This window comes from Octopus bimaculoides, chromosome 6, assembly GCF_046866305.1.
Source record: "Octopus bimaculoides isolate indiv1 chromosome 6, ASM4686630v1, whole genome shotgun sequence".
In the NCBI taxonomy this organism is placed as follows: Eukaryota; Metazoa; Mollusca; class Cephalopoda; order Octopoda; family Octopodidae; genus Octopus; species Octopus bimaculoides.
The window spans coordinates 55,347,848-55,368,841 of record NC_142933.1 but is presented as its reverse complement, the minus strand read 5'-3'; the positions used below and the strand labels follow the sequence as shown (position 1 = coordinate 55,368,841).

At 33.1% G+C, this 20,994-nt stretch overlaps 1 protein-coding gene across 50 annotated transcripts in view; it reads left to right on the top strand.

Moving 5' to 3' along the window:
* The window catches only part of LOC106878372 (rho GTPase-activating protein 190), a 342,913-nt gene that overhangs the window by 303,495 nt on the left and 18,424 nt on the right, over positions 1 to 20,994 (top strand). For 35 of the 50 annotated variants that reach the window (XM_089353931.1, XM_089353914.1, XM_089353929.1 and 32 more), the window contains 3 exons: positions 10,278 to 10,348; positions 13,447 to 13,584; positions 18,075 to 18,246. In XM_089353931.1, the coding sequence (XP_089210057.1) occupies positions 10,278 to 10,348; positions 13,447 to 13,584; positions 18,075 to 18,246 (381 nt within the window). Of the gene's footprint in view, positions 1 to 6,766; positions 6,818 to 7,305; positions 7,474 to 10,277; positions 10,349 to 13,446; positions 13,585 to 18,074; positions 18,247 to 20,994 lie in introns of all 50 variants that reach the window. The other 15 variants (XM_089353908.1, XM_089353896.1, XM_089353888.1 and 12 more) reach the window with 1 other exon arrangement.

Genomic DNA, 20,994 nt, shown 5'->3' with positions numbered 1-20,994 from the left:
CTGGATCAGAGAGACCACTGGGTTTTGTTTCCTTTTCTCTATCCTTATCAACGTTGCCGCAATAGTTTTCCATTATGACATCCAAGGTGTCAATGTATTGTCTCATAAGCATATAGGATTGAATGAATTCATAGCATGGGTTGGACGATTTGACTGAGTACTGGCAAACCAGATGGTTGCACCAGGCTCCAATATATATGATGACCTTGCACTAATTGCTGAGTCACTATCAGAACTAGAGAAGTTTCAGGTGTGGAAGCAGGGACTAGAATCGAAGGGCCTTAGAGTCAACCTAGCTAAAACCAAAGTCCTAATAAGTAGGAAGGTAGACAAAACACAAACCCCTTCAGGTAGATGGCCCTGCTCAATCTATAGAAAAGGTGTAGATAGAAACTCTATAAGATGTACCCAGTGCAAGCTATGGACACATAAGAGGTGCAGCAATATCAAAGGCAGGTTAACTAGGAAGTTAGTTTTTATATGTGGCAGATGTTCAGGTGCAATAAACACTGAAAATGTGCAGAAAACACCTTCTGACTCATTCCAGGGAGAAAAACTAGACGTAGTTGATAGCTTCCAATATCTGGGTGACCAAGTTAGTAGTTGGGTTGGGTGCGCTGAAAGTGTAGCTGCTAGAATAAGAATAGCCTGGGCAAAGTTCAGACAGTTCTTACCTCTGCTGGCGACAAAGGGACTCTCACTCAGAGTAAGAGGCAGACTGTATGACGCATGTGTACGAACAGCCATGCTACATGGCAGTGAAACATGGGCCGTGACTGCTGAGGACATGCGTAAGCTCACAAGGAATGAAGCCAGTATGCTCCGATGGATGAGTAATGTTAGTGTGCATACCCGACAGAGTGTAAGTATCTTGAGAGAAAAGTTGAACCTAAGAAGCATCAGTTGTGGTGTGCAAGAGAGACGATCGCGCTGGTATGGACATGTGGTGAGAATGGATGAGGATAGCTGTGTGAAAAAGTGCCACACCCTTGCGAAGACCTGTTGGGGCAAGCGAAATCGTGATGTTACCTGTACCAGTGGAGCACTAAGAGCACAGTCCGAGCGTGATCGTTGCCAGAACAGCTATCTGGCTTCCGTGCCGGTAGCACATAAATAGCACCATTTGAGCATGATCGTTACCAACGTTGCCTTCCTGGCACGTGAAAAGACATTCGAGTGAGATCGTTGCCAGTGCCGCTGGACTGGCTCCTTTGCAGGTGGCACGTAAAATACACCATTTCGAGCATGGCCATTGCCAGTACCGCCTGACTGGCCTTCGTGCCAGTGGCACATAAAAGCACCCACTACACTCTCGGAGTGGTTGGTGTTAGGAAGGGCATCCAGCTGTAGAAACTCTGCCAAATCAGATTGGAGCCTGGTGTAACCACCTGGTCCACCAGTCCTCAGTCAAATCATCCAACCCATGCTAGCATGTTAATCGGACGTTAAATGATGATGATGATGATGAATTATATGTATATAATTGTATGTGTGTATGTGTATATATATATATGTGTGTGTGTCTATATATATATATATATATATATATATATATATATATATATATATATATATATATATATATATACACACACACAAGATATACATGGGTTGGACAAAATAATTGAAACACCTTAAAATTTCATGCAAATTTATTTTAATATGGTTTAGCACCACCTTTGGCAGTAGCTGTGGTTTGAATTCTATGAGGTATTGACTCATGCAAAGTTTGAATTGTTTCCAAAGGAATTTTTGTCCATTCTTCAGCTAAAATAGTCTTCAGTTCTTGTAGTGACAATGGTGCAGGGTATCGAATCCTTACTTCTTTTTCTAAAATGCACCATAAATGTTTAATGATATTGAGATCTGGGTTCTGTGGTGGCCAGATAAGAAGTTCAACTTCACTAGAATGTTCCTTGTGCCATTCAGTAACAACTTTCCCTCCAGAAACAGTTCCGCAACCATAGGATGAATTTTTTAGTTAAAATACTTAAATAGTTTTGACTATTAATTCTGCCATGAAGGGAAACCCTTGGGCCAACGGATTTCTAAGATATAGCCTCCCATCCCCCAGATCATCACAGATCCTCCTCCATGTTTTATAGTTGGAAGAAGTCAGTCTGGGTCAAATCTTTCGGCTGTCTCTTCATCTATACTCTACCCATGGTCGGAAATAAGGCGAAGGATGACTTGTCCGAGAAAATAACATTCTTCCACTGTTCTAGGGACCAATTCTGTTGGTTTTTCATCCACTCTAAACGCTTTGCAACATTTGTTTTTGAAAGTAGTGATTTTCTGATTGCAACCCTCACTTGAAATTTGGCTTTGTGCAGCTCCTGATGAACAGTTTTTGTGGAAACTGGGTTCTCGAGGTGGTCATTAAGCTCTGCAGTAACTTTGGGAGCTGTACTTTTATGATCCTTTCTAACAATTTGCGCAAGTGTCCAACGATCCCTATTTGAAAGTTTTGGTTTTCTTCCAGAATTTTGTTACGACAAGAAGGTTTTTCCCTCTTTCTGAAAGGGTGCCATTACTTTCAAGACAGTACTTCTTGATACACCAAACATTTTGGCCGTTTTTGTTATGCTAGTGCCTGCCATACGAACACCGTTAAATTGACCTCTTTGAAAGTCTGACAGATCTGTCAATTTAGTGAATTTTTATTACCTTTTTCTGATGATGTCTGAAAAGAAACAACAACATTAGTAAAACAAATTAAGCAACACAAATCATAAAACACAAAAATAAAGAAGCTTTTGACAGTTTTATAGATATTTCAAAATTATTATGGTAGGTGTTTCCATTTGGCGTAAGGAAGGGCATCCAGCTGTAGAAACTCTGCCAAATCAGATTGGAGCCTGATGTAGCCATCTGGTTCACCAGTCCTCAGTCAAATCGTCCAACCCATGCTAGCATGGAAAGCGGACGTTAAACGATGATGATAATGATATATAATTATGCATATATATATATATATGTGTGTGTGTGTGTGCTTGTGTATGTATGTGTATATAATTATATCAAAACAAGCAACAAGATATCCAGAGGTGATGCAGTACAACTGTTTCAAGCAGCTCTATTTAATGGAACAATGCAATCATTACATCAATTTAAATGCAGAGCTATCCTCAGCTGCATAAATAAATAGAATTAATTTAGTCAGTCGGACACATTTGTATAATCTTACTTAAATCCTCTAAGAGGGTAAGAAGACAAAGTCCATGCTGTTTTCACTTCAGCTTAGAAGCTACTAAGACATCAGGAAAAAAAAGAAACTTGTTAGGGTTCTAGCTTGTCACAGATTTTTGGGTCAGTTTTGATTTATAGTCTTGTTTATCAAATCTTTGTATATCAAAATCTAAGACTATAGAGCAGTGTCTGTTAGGAAAGGGCATGAAGGAGTTGAGAGAATCACAGTGGTTATAGTTATAAAACTTGTCAAGATTATTTAGAAATAGTATAAAGTAACTGGCTAAAATGAGGTTTGGTAAAGGAAGATCTTAAAACAAGCTGTTAATTACCAGTTATGGGGGCAAGACTCTAATAAAACCAATGATGATAATACAGAGGAACTATTTATCAAGGTGTACTATAGTTGAATGATTTAAACAATATTTTTATAGTGTATAAAGATAGAATTTAGAGTTATCAAGAAAAAATATTAAGAAAATATTATAACCAAAAAGGATAAATTTTTGAATAATTTTGAGTATATACCAAAATTTACAATAGAGAGAGAAAAAAAATTACATAGAATTAGTTTAATATTTATTCATTATACTTAAATATTTACTTATTAGGTGGTATCTATGAAGAATTGATCACTGGCTTTTAATAAAAGAATACTGGGGCAATAGAACATGCTAACTATATAATAATTATAATCTAAGAGGTATATTATAAGTTGTGAAGTTACCGGTGCTGTTATATATAAGCTAATATAAATTTCTAGGGATACAAATATTAGGTTTACTTACATAAAAGCTATTATAAAAGTAATAATATGATCAGTAGGGTAGAACGTTATAGAAAGGAATAAATAGTTTAATCACTAAAAACCAAGGTGAAGTATATATACCTTATTATCATCAAAAGAGAAGAGAAGATTATATAGAATTTGTTTAATAATTTAATCATTTAAACTAAAATTATTTATTTATTAGGTAGTATCTATAAAGACTGATACTTGGTATTTACTAGAAGAATATTGAAGCTATGGAACATGCTAACTATATATTAATTATAAACTGAGAGGTGTAATATAAGTTTAAAAAGTTCCCAGTATTACTTGATTATGACATACAATTACCCTTATGTTTAAGTCTAAAAGAGGAAAAATGATTATAAAGAAGTTTTTTCATATTAATCCAACATCCAATATATATATATATAAAGTTACCAGTTATTGTTATGATTGTACATTTATAAATTACATTCTGGGTAAGACATCGGCCTAATAATAGACAGTGGGATCTAACTCTACAATTGCAACTAGGAGAATTACTACTATTAATATTAGTATTATTGGTGTTCATGTTGTTATTATTATTACTAATATCATCACTATTATCATTAGTCCTACTACTACTATTAGGTGTGTTAAGTTCATGTCTGCTATTATCTATCTCCACTTCAACTTCAACAGGCATATCATTAATTTCTATGCTAGGATAGCACCAGAGCTACAATCTATATTGTGTATATTATAAGTGTATATATATATATATATATATATATATATATATATATATATATATATATATATAATTATATAGGCGCAAGTTTGCTGTGTCATTGAGGTAGATCCGTCCACCCCCATTAATGGGGACAAGAGCTAGATTTAAAACACTGGAGGATGATGATATAATTATACATATGTATGTAATTATATAAGTATATAATTATATGTATATATATATTTATTGGCTAAACTGGCAATATGACCATCCCCAAGTACAACAACATATATATATAATTTTATATTCTTTTTATTTGTTTCAGTCATTTGACTGCGGCCATGCTTGAGCACTGCCTTTAGTTGAGCAAATCAACCCCAGGACTTTTTCTTTGTAATCCTAATACTTATTCTGTCAGTCCCTTTTGCCGAAATGCTAAGTTACTGGAAGATAAACACACCAGCATTGGTTGTCAAGCGATGTTGGGGGACAAACACAGATACATATATACGACAGGCTTCCTTTAGTTTTCTACTACAAAATCCATTCACAAGGCTTTGGTCAGCCTGATGCTCTTGTAGAAGACATTTGCTCAAGGTGTCACATGGTGGGACTGAACCCGGAACCATGTGGTTGGTAAGCAAGCTACTTACTATGCAGCCACTCCTGCGCCTCTGTATATAGGTATATATATAATCATATATATATATAATCGTACATACATACACATAAAGGTGACTGCTCCATCTTTACAGATAATTACTATCTTGTGCTTCCCCATGAGTGGCATTTCTGACTTTCTATCCATGACTTCTCAATTGACTGTTCAATTCCATTGCAGTTCTATATCATTTAAAGATGTCAGACAAAAAAGTATGGCTTACACTGTTTTGATCAGGCCATTTGTTTGGTAATTTGAAATGTTTTTGACTTGAAGATGAGCCTTCTTACTGGTTTGGTCTGCACACATTGCCACTCTCCCATTGATATAGTGCTTTCAGTAGATTGAATGACACATGAGGTCACCATAAAGATGCATTTGTATGTTATTGGGTTAGTGTTATAAATGCTTGTTCAGCACAAGTACTGCACTTTGAGTCTCTGTGATTCGTATCAAGTGGCAGGCCAAAGTGTGATGGAACCTTAGCTGTTGTTACAGCAAGCATTCCATCACTCCTGTTGGCTTTATGTGGCACTTACTCAAGTGCTTTCTATGTGACTCTGGCATGAGTGCTTTATATATATCTGTACATATATACATGTATGTATTTATATTTGTTAACATATATATGTATATACAGATACAATGCTTGAAGTACTGTTGTTTAGAAATACCCAAAACTAAAATCTTCTTGCTGAATTAAGTGTGAGGAGTGGTATAAAACTAGTGTATGTTAATATCTAATATGATTAAACAAGACATCAAACAGTTCATCATACCATAAAATATACTGTCAATATAGCTTAAAATTATATCCACATTAAATGTCTACAACTGAAAATACTCTTGAATGAGAAATGAACGATTAGATAGTGTAATGTGTTTCATTGCTTTAGTATCGTTAGTTCAATGCAGTATCTACAGACAATTCAAAAAAGAATGTTTGTTTTTTAAATATTCACATTAACTGTGTTTCATGTTTTAACTATACTTTTTATCTGTTTGAATCTCTTAAACCCATTACCATTCCTCAACATTTATTTCTGATAGCGAAATTTTCTGGCTTACTCAACCATTGAGGCAGATCTGCCTATAGATGTCTGTAAAATAATATAATTCAGTACTGGACATCGTGTTCAGTATGTACCTGTCAGGAATTGCTGAGATTTTAGGGGTGGTTTAATTTTCAATTTTTTTTTTCCGGCTTAAAATATTGGTGTTTAATTTATCCTGGTTAATAAGAACTGGTTTTCTAACAAGAATTTTTTGTTGGTTTTGTTTCTTCTTAGAGACATGTCTATTGATGGAATTCTTTTCTTATTTGTATCTGTTTAAGTTGGTCTGTTTAAGTTACTAACAAAACTTGTGCCGTTTTACCAACTCTTAGAGTTTAATTAAATATCTGCCTTTATCTTGCTTGGTAATACAGACAAACAGAAACACAAACTATATGGGCTGCCAGATTTAGTGTGGGTACCAGGTAATTATATTTTTATAACTCTCTCACCTGGCTTCTGTTTGTCTTTTTGTTCTTAATCACCTGTTTTATTTTATTGTTGTTCTGTTTCAGACATTTCTGAAAAATAACGTTTTTTTTTTTGTCTCCATTATTGACTGGTTATTTTGTGATATAGTCATCTTATATAGATTTTTACTGTGCACTCTAATGTAAATCATTCTAATTAATCATTTACTAAATTTTGTTTCTTAAATATTTCTGTTAATTCTTGTGTTGATGAATAAGTTAATCTATAAAGAAAGTTAGTATTTGCATGGATTATACTTGTCCATTCCTAAGTGTTTCTTCAGTGTATCTTTGTGTGGGTGTCCAGTGCCTGTCTATGTTATCAGTATTTCGTTGTTCTATTTTCCCAAGTTGTTAGTTTTCCATACCTTTTTGTTTTTTTATTCCTGTATGTGTCGCTCTTCAGGTAGGTTTCATGTGTGTCTGTTTTCTTCTCCTGCCAGTTCGCAGCCAGTCGCCTTCTGATGGCAGTGAGGGCACAGGCGATGAGCTTCTCGTTAGAAGGAAACCTCGTTCTTTTAAAAAGAAATGTCGCTCTCCAACAATGGAGAGCAGTACATGCATCGTTAGTCCACCTTTATCAGACAGTGATAATGTAGGCTCGCCTCCCCGTAAGTACGACTAAACAGTTTATTGCCAACAAACATGTTTTGTTGGATACACATCAATCATTGCGCTAGTGGTTTTTTTCGTTACGTCCAGACACGCTTTATAAACTCTATTTTAATATTATTTTTACTTTTGTGTCCATGTTTTTATCAAGTGTTTGAAGTATTTTTAAAAATTTGTTTCATTTTGTCGTTCCCCCATGTATGTTGTGAATTATAACTCCCTTTTTATTTTGTTTTGAATAATAACAAGTTCTTTATATCTATTATATTAAGATAATTATTTATTTTTTAAAAAATCTAGCTATTTTTGCCATAAAAACAGTTTCGGTTCTTGTTGTTACAGATGGGTGTCTAGCTATATTTCAACATTCTCAGTATGTTCATATAAGATTCTCTCTTTCTCATACATACACCTTGTGTATTTAATAATATGCTACTGACCATGGCAATAAGTAAGAAAGAAAAAATGCATGAAGAAATTGACCCATTCTTCATTTTAATTAATTTAGAATTTCCAAATTAATGTAAGTGATACTTTTTTTTTTTTACAGTTGAATGGCTTCTTTTTTTCTTTTTTCTTTTTTTTTCTTTTTTTTTTTTTGATAAACACTTAGATTCCCCCTCCCCTTGTTGAGTCTAAATCATACCATGGTCAGCTTTGACTTTCATCCAACTTATGGTTCAATAAAATAAGTATCATCTGCAACCAGTTCCATTGATTAATTGCTTTCTCTTATAAACATTGCCCTAGTTTATGATGAAACAAGATAAAATGTTGTTTCATAAGAATGATCACTATTATTTCACGTCTTTTCCCAACAAAACATTTTCATTTGAATTAAAATTAAGTTTTAATTTTATTTTGATTCTAATTTAGGAAAAATAATATTAACAATAGTTTCCAAAGTAAAAAAATTGCATTTTAATATTAGTCTTTTTTTTTTTAGCTTGGCCATTAGATGGCATGCTTATTTTTTTCTGGTTACAGTCAGACAGTCAGTCTTTCTTCTCCCCCTGCCTAGTATTTATTGTTGAAGCAGATATCAAGCATTATCTCACATGCTATAATAGTATATCAATGTTACAAAATATCATTCCTGTGATTGAATTTAATCATTAGCATTTCTTAATGCTTTCTGTTTCAGCCATTTGCTTTACAGTTAGCTACTGTGATATACTGCTGCAAATTGCATGTTTCTTTTTAATTTGTCATTTTTTTAATATATATTCTTTCATTGGGGGCTTCTTTTTACTGTTGGGAAATATCTTTGTTTATTGTTTTTGCTTCTTGTTCATTTTGTTGCCAAGCTGAGCCTTTATACTACTTTTGTTCTGCTTTGTTAGACTTATGCATTGTTTTTATGCAGGTTCCATTGTTTTGTTTTTACTTTTCTAAATTGTGTAATTTAATTCTTGTTTCTTAAATAGTTAAGTTTGTAATTATATTCATAATATATAGTACTAACAATATTAACACACATGTTTTATTGTCAATCTAATAAAGATACTCTTTACATTGCTCTAAAATAAACAACTCTAAAAATATATATCAACTTATGAATTTTGTTTGTATGCCAGCAACACATAGCTAATGTATATTTTCAAATGTAATAACTGTGCAGTCAAGTGCTCTGTTCCCTACTCATAAATAAAGCACATAATTCTGATGATTCAGTTTGCCTGACAGCTTGGTTGAGTGGTTGGCAATAAGAAGGACATTCAGCTCTAAAAACAATTTACTCCCCTGAATGGAAAATATCCTACACATTGTAACAGTGAAAAATGGATTTAGAATTGCTAAACAGAAATCAGAAAACATTTGTTATTGCCAGTGACCTCTTCAATCTCAGTATGTCTAGCATATAATGATCTATTTTCACTTTTAAGATTCAGAACCAATTATCTGAAAGAACTATTTAGTTTAATAACATCAGCTGTTGTGGTTTATTTGTTCAATTAAATAGTTAATTATATCCATTTCTTTAAATTCTACTCCTCATAGCGTTTTAGAGATATCTAACATACTGTTTATGTATGCCTACCAATTTTAGAAGCTCTGGTAAAAGCAGTTGATTAGTTTATCTGTTATGAATATCGAAGAAATTTTCAGGAAAACAATTCACACTTAAATGACAGTTAAATTACTCTCTATTGTAATGAGTTTGTGCAGAACTTCTCGCTCACTCTCTCAACATTTTTGTTTTTAACTTTTTAGCATTCAGATTACTATCAAATATAATGCTTATTTATTCACATTGTTTTGAATTAATCATGCATTATCTCATAGCTTCAAGATTTGAGTGATGTGTTTGTTTCTTTTTAGAATGACATTGTAGGGTAGGTGTGAAAGGCTGGATTAAACCAGTTTGGGCATAAAATGGGCAGAATGTTTTGGCCTGATATGGCCGCTGTAAATGGTAAAGGATTAAGTCAACATTGTTGGTGTTAAGGAAAACAACCTATGACAACACTAGATACTTTATAGCATCTACTTCGCTACTTCATTTTACCTTAAGTTCACTTTACACTAATGTTGTATTTTAAAGTTATATATAAGTATCAATTAGATCTTTGATTGACTTAATCCACAGTAGCCTATTCCTTTCAAAACGCAAGTTTATACATATGCTTTTAACAATAACTGTGTGATGATACATAATTATGCACACTTGCATTTAAAGGTATATTTTCTCACATACACATACATAAATAGTATATTTTTTTTTTCATCTTAATATTGCTTATAAATTATATAAATCTTGACCCTAATAATAAATTCTGTAATGGAATGTTACTTTTTACAGATCGCTATGAAGAAAATTTATATGAAACAATTTGTCCCTTAGATGACTACAATCAAGGTACACTTTCAAAGGTAAAAATTAACATTATTTCATAACTTAAACTAACAACTACTAACATGTGTATGTATACATGTGTGCATACATATGTTTTCCCTTAGAATATAAATATACCTGAAAAACTCACATGATATTACTGAGAATCCTCAGTATTTATGTCTAGGTGTCTTATTCATTTAGAATTGGTAAACTCCATAATCTTCTTCCTCTCTCTCTCTCTCTCTCTCTAATTAGGTTGTGCATTCAGGGATAAGCCAGTCATGCTACAGCTTGGAGCCTCACAATCTGCTGAGGACTCTTAATTAAAAAGCATATGTGTTTTTAATTTTTGAGAGTCCTTCTAGTATAATTTTATAGCAAAGACCCTCCAAACTTTGTATAGTCCAAACTTGAGATCTGACACTGAGTGTGTCAAAAAATTAACATCACTATTTTAAAAAATCAGTATCTCTATTACCACCACCACCACTACTGTTGTACAGTTTCCTCTGCTATTCACGATATATGAAAGTGTTGAACATTAAGGGGTAATTCCTTTGTTGAAATGCTTTTCTGTGGATTCTGTTTTTTGTTTTCTCATTCATTCACCTATGTTAGCATCATTGTATATTTGTTCATGTAGAAAGGGAAAACTTGGTCTCAAATACACCATTGTATAGCCATTAGAATACATTTAACCCATTCAACTATGAACCAAAGGAGTGGACTATGCAGTTACTCAGCCAGCTGGAAGTAGCAGCTAAATTATGCTCAAATCACACCTTACCATCTTAAAAGTAGAAATTAGATATGTATCCTTAGTAATGTAGTTATGTATTCAATATAAAAACAGGATTACCATGACTTGAATGCCTTTCATCACAGGGCTGTTAAATCAACAACCACCTTGCAACTATGGACAGAGGTGATTTTTTTAATTATAAAAAAAATTAAATTGTGATGATAAACCTTCCTGCTACCTGACAATATTTCTAATATAGACATGAATACCTTTGGAACACAACATTACAGATATTAAGTTTAGTATGGCATTTGTACAGGGACTTCACAGCAACCAGAAGTTGTCTATTAATTCTAAATTCCCTTTTGTCACCCTTTTTAAAAATTAGGATGTTCATGTTCTGGTAAATAGTGCTAGGTCAAAACCTTTCAATGCAGGTGCTAGATTTCAACAGGGGTACAAGTTGTCATGTCTCCTTTCCATAATTTTTATGAGCTGGATTGATGTGTGGCTGTTGTGAAAGTGCTTTCACACTTGGTGGGTGTAAGATCAGTCGGCTGCTATTTCCAGACAACATTGGTGTTACTTGGATCATCAGAAGGTGGTCTCCAGCATGCATTGAATGGGTTTTCTGCCAAGTGCTGCAAGGCAGGAGTGAGAATTAGTGTTGCAAAGACTGTGGCAATGATCTGCTCAAGAAAGTCTTCCCAGTGCACTCTGCATGTGTGGGGAAATTTTTAAGTATCTCAGAGCCATATTCATGAATGATGAGAAGAAGAAGGCTGAATTAGCTGCTAAAATTACATGTGCTGGCACAGTAATGTGTCAGCTCTAGTATTCAATCCTCAGAAGAGGAGAGGCTGGCAGAAAGCTAAACTCACTCTCTTCAGTTTGGTTTTTATGCCTATACTCACCTATGGTCAAGAGTGTTAGGTAATGGCTGAAGAAGCATGATGGCGAATACATGCAGCTGAAATTGAATTCCTCTAGAGCAGTGTTTCCCAACCTTTTTTCCCGGCGCCCCACTTTTTCATAGCAAAAGTTTTTACGCCCCACCTATTCCCATGTCCACTCACATTTACAAGTACATGTGGGCCTATTTACAATTGAAAAAAATCAAAATTTAAAAAATTGTATTCAAAATACAAAAAAATAGCTTGAGAATTGAAACAACAGGCACTGAAAGTGCATAACACCCAATAAATCGATAAAATTATTACGACGTCTATGCCCTGCGCCCCACCTGAATTTTCTCAGGCCCCACCAGTGGGGCGTACGCCCCACCTTGGGAATCACTGCTCTAGAGGATCTCCAGAGTAACATTACTTAAAAGTGCATAGCTCAGAAATCAGAATGTTTCTCTAGGTCAAACTGCTGCATCTCTGCATTGAGAGGTCACAGTCCTCATACTATGGACATGAGTTAGAATGTCACAGGAAAAAACTGCAAGACAGTAGCAGAAAAGAACTGCAAGCCAAGTAGCAGAAGACTTGGATATAGATCAAGAGTAAGATGGTTGGATAATATCCATAGTCTCAGTTAGTCATACTTGGGAAGCCAACTGGAATGTATAATGATGGCTGCTTCTGATAGGACTCTGTAGAGCAGGTGTCCAAGGACTCTTTTCCCCATGACCTTCCCTGGAATAAGTGGATGGTGAAGATGAATATATGGAAGTTAAGTACGGTAACTGTAATATAAGTATCTTTGAACTGACTGAAAGTGGAAATGTATGAAAATTTGGGGAGGTGGATCATGGGAGGAACTCTGGATCTTAGATGTTGAAAATATGAAAGAAATGATTGAATAAACTAGAATGTACCAACAAAAGCCAAGTAGATGCTTTAAATTGCTCAGAACTAGAGGTTAGTGGGTCTATATGCTTAACTCAAATAAATGAAAACAGAATCTGGTAGAGTATATATTACATCTATTTACTGTTTATTCCAATTTATTTATAATCCACACTATTATTTTTAGGGAGAGTTTTGAAATATACAACTAAATACATTGTTCAGTTAAATTCCTATAATGAATATAATTTCTTAAATCTTTTCTCTAAGCATATTGTTCTTTATAGAAATGTCTTTTCAAAAATGGTTTTACTATTTCTTTTAATGACATTCTCAATTTTTGATACTCTTCATATGTCATCAGTTGGAAACAGCTTCTTCTTACAATAAATAATAGGTAGCTTATTATGTTCTCACTGTCTTACATACAGAAAGTTCTGCATATAACATATTACTATTGGAGAGACTATATGCATAGTTCATTGAGTAACTATGAAGGGTAGTGTGGTGGAATATGAGTGTTTGTGTGGTAAGTAGGTGCATGGTCAGTGTTTTAATTAAATTCACTCTTTACAAATGATGAATTTCTTTTTCCTAGTATGACACCTTAGATGACTATGGAGATCTCACTGATGGTAGCAATTGGAAGGACAAGTTCCATGTGAAAATCCGCCACAAAGAAAGCACAACTGACAGAGCGAAGAAAAAAGAAGAGAAAAAGAGACAGAAAGAAGAGGTTTGTGTTTTAATCATTTTCAAATTCATGACTGTGTGTGAATTTTCTGTAATTATTGTAAAAGAAAGTCAATAACTAGAGAAGTACTTTTTTTATGCAAGTTAATTACTTGTAATAATTTCCCACTTTCTATAATATGAATATACTAGGCATCATTTCTTATGCAAGGTGTGTTTCATGTCATTGAACAAAGTCTTCAAAGACAGTCTCCATTAGGAACATGACAACTTAGTCTGATTCAACAGCACCAAAACAGTCACTATACTTAAGAAGTAAATTGCCTATATTCTCTATGCTTATAAGGGAGTCTCAATAATAGCTTGCACAAACTTTACAAATTCTAAGGTTTGCAATCTTTAGTGATCTCTTTGGGAGACTACATTTGTTTTTGCATTAACTTCCCTTGCTTGTATAGGCTGGATAAAGACTTATTGAAATAGCATTTATGGTTGGTTACCTTTTATGCTACCTGTTTTTCAAGTAAGGGATTTTTTTTTTTCATTCTATTGGGCATCACAGTTTGAAAGCACACTGCTACAGGATGTATTGTTTACAAGGAATGTAAACATGACATCACTGTTTTACTCAAATGATGTAATACAAAAACATATAGAATGTAAACATTCGTGTGTGTGTGTGCGTGCACACACACACACATACATATGTCTATATGTATACAATGAGCTTCTGCACAGTTTCTACCTAGCAAATTTCACTCACAAGGTAATGGTCAATCTGGGGCTATAGTAGAAGACATTTGCCCAAGGTGCCATGCAGTGAGACTGAACCAGAAATCATGTGGTTATTAAGTGATATCTATCAGGCCTTCATTTCAGGGATTGAAACTACTTCTACATATTATTTATTAGTTTAGTCGAGAAGATAGGGCTGTAATATATGGCCTTCATATGCATGCTGAGACAAATGAGATTTATATGCTTAATGTTCCTCTTGAAAAGTTGGAAGTAAACAAGTAGAGGGAAGGAATTCCAGTGGGACTGGGATGCACCTTCTGAGAGGTAAGACTGGGAAGAGTGGTTGTTTAGGTTCTGGGGGTAACCAAGTGACAAAAGATGGCAAGATGAGTAAGATGTGAGTGCCTGAGTAGAGGTGGTTTGGGACCAGCCAATCCAAGGCCATTGTACTGTTCATAAAAATAGTTTCCACCTATCAATTCTACTTTGTTCTTTCATATTATATCTCACTGCATGGCATCGTGGATAAGTGCCTTTGTCATTGGGACTGTCATTCATATATATATATATATATATGGAGCAAAAACAGTGATGTTTGTTGACACTCCCTTCCCTGCCCATAAATCTTCTGCTGGCTCTGTCCTTCCAAAAAAAGTGGAATATAAAATCTTTTACTTGTTAAAATGATAAGGGTTAGTGATAGAGCACATCCAGTTGTAAAACAATGCTTCAATAATATGCATTCGTCCAACCCATGCTAGCATGGATAAATGGACATGAAAGAAGCAAATAGACTTTGTGTGTATAAAGATATATGGGTACAGGCATGACTGGGTAGTTAAGAAGTTCATTTTAAGTTCAGCCTCACTGCATGGTGTCGTGGGCATGTGTTGTCTATTATAGCCTCATGGTAGGTGGCCACAGCACCTGTGGTGGTGATGGTGTGCATATTTGAATATAAAATAGCAGTAAATAGATTTGTTATTGGTTTGATGAAAAATATTTCAGTTGTTCACTCTCAACCAGTGTTCCCCAACCTTTTTTCCCCCAGGTTCCACTATAACTTTCCAGAAAAATGTATGCCACACCAGTGGGTGGAAAAGATTTATTTTCAATATTCTATCACAATTATTTAATGTAAAAGAATCTACTGGTAACTCTTTTATTAAGTACTGAATACAAAAAAAATGTACATTATTGATAAAGAAACAAAAGTGAATCACTTTAACGAGAACGTTGTGCCTGGTGACTATGGCCACCATATCCCACCACAATTTTCCCATCCTCCACTTTGGGAATCACTGTTCTAGACATTCAAGGACAATGATACCATTTAATTCAGCAAAATGAATCAGCACATTTAGATACATGGGGTAATAATATTCAATTTTCAGTGGAATATGATCAAACACAATTACGTTTTTCTGAATATTTTAGTTATTAGACACACCTACTTGAAACATAGTCTTAAAAGACTTCTGGCCATTCTAAATATGCAAGAACAAATATACTATTTAATTTGGCCAGAAGAACCTTTATATTATATCCATTTTAGAAACTATGGATAAATGACACCAAAAATTAATAATAATGTTGATTGAAAGACAATACTCAGCAGCATTAATTTGTAATGGAATTGTGAAAGACTGAAGGCACATAAGTTACTTTCAATATTTTACCAGAATGTATTGACACTTAACCCAACAAATACAGAAGGTTTCATCAATCATCATTGTATACAATAAAAGAGTACTTGGAAACATTAAAAGAATGATTAAAATTCAGTCAAAATTATTAACCTTTTAGCATTTAAACCAGTCATTTCTGGCTGAACTATTCTACCTGTTTTATATTCAAACTGGCCACATCTGGCTACTCACACCTACCCTCTAATGTCATTCTAAAAATAAACAATCACATCATTGAAATCTCAAAGCAGCAAGATAATGCATAATTAATTCAAAATACTGTGAATAAATAAGCATTACATTTGACAGAATAATCTTGATGCTAAAGGGTTAACGAAATCTCTAACTAGTTTCTAAATTACCCCATCTAATATAATAAATGCGAAAACTAATTTCTGTGTGTCACACTTTGACCCCCCTTTCTCACTATTCAATGACACTTATACTATTCCTCATGTTAGGTATAGAGACAGTGAGGGCAGTGGTGAAGACAGATAGAGAGAGACAAAGAAATTTAAAGAGAGTTGATGTTGTTTTCTTAAAAGTAGTAGTGTTGATGGTGGCAGTGAGAGTAACAATAAGAGAGAGAGCGAAAGAGGGAGATGATGTACAACTTTGTTTAACCATGTCTCTTTGACAGAAGTTCCTGTGGCCAGCATACTGAACACCATTGTTTTTGTTTTATTTTTTGCTTTCTTTAATACATATGTATATATATATATATATATATATATAATAAAGTAAAGTTGTGGAATACCGTACGAGTGGAAATATATATGAAAGAAGGTTTGAAAATGCACTTATTTTAAAGATAATTATTTACTTAACCGGTTTCACTTTTTTAGAAAAAGATTATCAAAAGTCTTTGAGAATAATAAAAAATGTTAAAAAACAGTTTGAGTATTAAAATGCATATATACATTCTTTGATGATAATAAGAGGAATATATTTAAAGTATAAAGCTTTGTATGAACTTTGTAGTGTTACATACTAATTATCACACATTCTCTGATAATAAGATGAAAATGTTAAAAACAGTGTAAGTATGAAAATACATATATGGAAAAATACATATACATATTCTTTGATAATAATAGAAAATGTTAGAAACAGTTTAAGTATCAAAATACATATATACATTCTTTGATAATAATAATAAGAATATGTTTGAAACAGTTTACAGCGTTGTTATAACAAAAAGGATTTGGTAAAATATGTATATATATATACCCAGGAAATATATTTAAGAGTTCGCAAAACGTTGAGGAGGAACTGACCTGGCTTTTTTCTCTTGTGTGTATTGAGGGAATGTTTTGCTGTCTTAAGAGACAGTATGACTGGCTAGCTGGGGTGGGAGGAAGGAATAGATATATATATATATATATATGGGGAGAATTCACAAAAAAAAAAACAAGACAAAGACAGGTGGTGTAGAAAACAAAGAGATGTATTAGTATAATGCTCGGGAAGTAAAAAAGTCTTTAACATTTCGAACCTACGCTCTTCCACAGAAAGGAACACAGAAAGAAACAAGGAGAGAAAAAATGTGTATGTATACATATACACACACACACACACACACACACACACACACATATATATGTAAAATACAAGTTACCCCACAATTAAGCATATCTAATATAATAAATGTGAATGTCAGTGTGCTACACTTTTTCAACTTGAATAAATCCTTTCTACTGGAAGCACAAGGCCCCAAATTTTAGGGGAAGGGATTAAGTTGATTACATGGACCCCAGTACATAACTGGTACTAATTTTATCAACCCCGAAAGGATGAAAGGCAAAGTTATTACCAACCAAATTTGGACAAACAAATAAAGCTTGCTTATTAAGAAATGCATCTGAATAGAAGTTGCTGTACAATGTCTGTTGATACCAACATAACTACTTTTGGGGAAAGGACAAATGGAGATAGACATTTACTTTGCTGTACGCATAATTCATAACAGCTAGGAAAAATGTAGAAAAAGTAAAGGATTTTAAGTGCATTTTCATTTTAATTTGTCTCTTATCTCTATTTGTGCAGAACAAATTTCTTTTATGTACAAGTACACACACATAAAAATTACTTTGTTTTTTTCAAACAGGAGAAAAAGCTTAAAGAGCAGCAAAAATTACAGAAGAAAATTAAAAAGAAAGATGGCAAAATAGCTGGTGCATCGCAAAGTGGTCTAGTATTAGAAGACTATCAAATGTCAACTAAGAACCATGGTGTACCTTTATTTGTAGAAAGATGTGTTGAATTCATTGATGAAGAAGGTACCTAATCTATCTGTTATTTCTCTTTCATATGTGTTAGTTTCATTAATAGAGCTATTAAGTACACAAGTATATTCCATTGATTGTGCACTATAGAATGGATACTTGTTTGTTGTAGAATACAGCACTATATTTATAAAATATATATTGTTGAATATTCAACTATATTTGATTATATGCATAACTTTGTTGAACACGCAAATTTGTTTTGTATGTAGTATTGTACTTATGATGTACAGAGTTCAATATACTTTTGCTTACAATCTTCGATTTATGAACATATGACTACAGTATGCTAAGTACATGATTACACATTAAAAAGTACAATACTATATTGTTAAATACATGGTACATGTAAAAACTTTAACTGTATTATAATACAGTTAGGTTTTCAGCCAGTGTGTATTTTATAGAATACATGATTAGATTTCATTGAATACACAACAGTATGACTAAACTTTGAATGTTTCTTTCACTAAATTTATTTCCAAGTTTGAAAGTAATTATGGCTAATTGTAAATCATCTCAGTACTTTTGGAAGAAAATCTATCTTGTTTCTTTGAGAAAATTGTTAAAGCAATAAAACGATTCCAGGAAATAAATAAATAAGACAAGTACAAATTAGTAATATTATCTGTATGACATTACATGTTTTTAGTCTTTTTTCTTTTTCTTCCATGGAATTCACTAAAAATCGGAGTTAGCTTGAAAGTGTTTCTATATTAGTTGGAGTCTGATGTAAGAGTTTTGAGAGACACTGTATTAATTTATCTTATAAGAATAACTCAGCAATTCACAGCTATATTTCTTTAGTTTTAGATCTAATTCTTGTTTTATCCCTAGAGAAAAAGAATTACAAATCAATTCTGGCAACTGATTAGTTTATAATTTTTTGTATCTCTGCTTACTATCTCTCATTAAGTAAGCCGTTTTCTCTTTTGTAAAACAAAGTTGATAGAATTTGTATACGTACAGAACTGCATAAAATAATCTGAAATACTGTTTTTACTTAAAGTTTGGTTTAAACTAGTTGTTGAGTGACTGCTAATATTTATCAATGTAGTTAAAAAAAACTTTTTTTTATATATATTAAAAATCTCTAAAATGCTGTGTTATCTGCAAAACTTCTTAAAATGAACTCTGAATAACTTAATATATTAGTATCAGATTTGATTGAGTGCTTGCTGAATCTTAGTTTGATGTGATAAAAAATTATCAAGTGGATAGAACATTGGTGTTGTGGTTCTGAAGTTAGTACCCCATACAAGAGAGATGTCTCCTAAGGAAAGAATATTTAACCCTTTCATTACTAGATTTCTAACTAAAATTCACCCCTGTTTGTTTCAATTAAATTCTAAAAATGATTGTGAATTTAGACTGGTTCTGCAACACAATTATAACTTTTATATTCATTAATATATTAAAATCATATTTTGAATGCAACAAAAGATTCTACTGTAAATCTGTTATGAAATTTGTCTCCAAACTCTGATTACAATAAAGTTGAGATTATCTGAAATATGTTATTTAAATTTTGTTTAAATATCATGAAAATGTGTGATTAGACAATATTAAATTATGATGTATAGTTTCCTAACTGTTTATTATATTAATGGCAAAAATGCCCGAATTTGATCCAGTTCTTGTTTCCTTCCTTTATATTGTGTAGCAATTAATCTCTGCCGTTATTATGTACAAACACTAAGATGATGGTCTGATAGAATCATTTGCATGCTGGGCAAAATGCTTAGCAGCATTTCATCTGTCTTTATGTTCTGAGTTCAAATTCTGCTGAAGTCTACTTTGCCTTTTATCCCTTTGGAGTTGATGTAATCAATTAGCACCTTCCCTTGAAAATGCTGGCCTTGTGCCGTTTTGAAACCGTTAAGACATGGAATACTTGAATAAACAAAAGTAAAGAACCAATTGGTTTTAGGCCAAATAACTGATTGGGCCTGGTTTCTCCAGAAAATTTTGAGAAATATTTTAAGTTTCCACTATTCTCTCTTTTGGAAATTGATGCTTTCACTATCAGTGTCCAACATTGTTTGCTTGTTCTGGAAATTGAAACATCCTGTTCAGAGTCCACTAAGTGTTACATTTAATGCATTTTTTTTCTTTTAATTTGTTGTATACAAAAATGATTCTGAGTTGCTGTTACTAAATTTAAAGCTTACATAATTCTTTGAAAGGACAAAATTTGGGAATAAATGGGAGGGGAATTTGAAAAAATATACAAAATATTTTGCAAACCCAAATTTCACACCTAAAAGTGCTACAACAAATATTTATTTACTAAAAGCACATTATCGTTAATACACTAATGGCATTTACATGAATATTTTGATTTAAATACAAGTAAATGCAAGCTGCCCCAAATGGTTTGGTATCCTGCAATAATGAGCAATTTCGAATGGGTTGGTAATAAAAATGTTAATTTTACTGTTAGAAAATCGATACTCGTTAAAAGGCAATTCTGAAACCTATTTTATTTAATAGGAGCATATCCCTTAAACATTATGAACTCTAGGTGTTCATGAAGAGATGAACAAGTTAATGCAGTTTCAAGTTACTTCAACTAACTGCTGCAAGAAATAAAACAGAGTCTTGAAGTGATAGTTGTTTGTCCAAGTTCTTTAACATCATAAAGAGATTACCCAGCTAGATGAGTAGCCACTGAGAAAGCTTGTATGTGTTCACTTGACCTGCTAGAAATAGCAGTCAAACTTTTTTCAAATTACATAAACC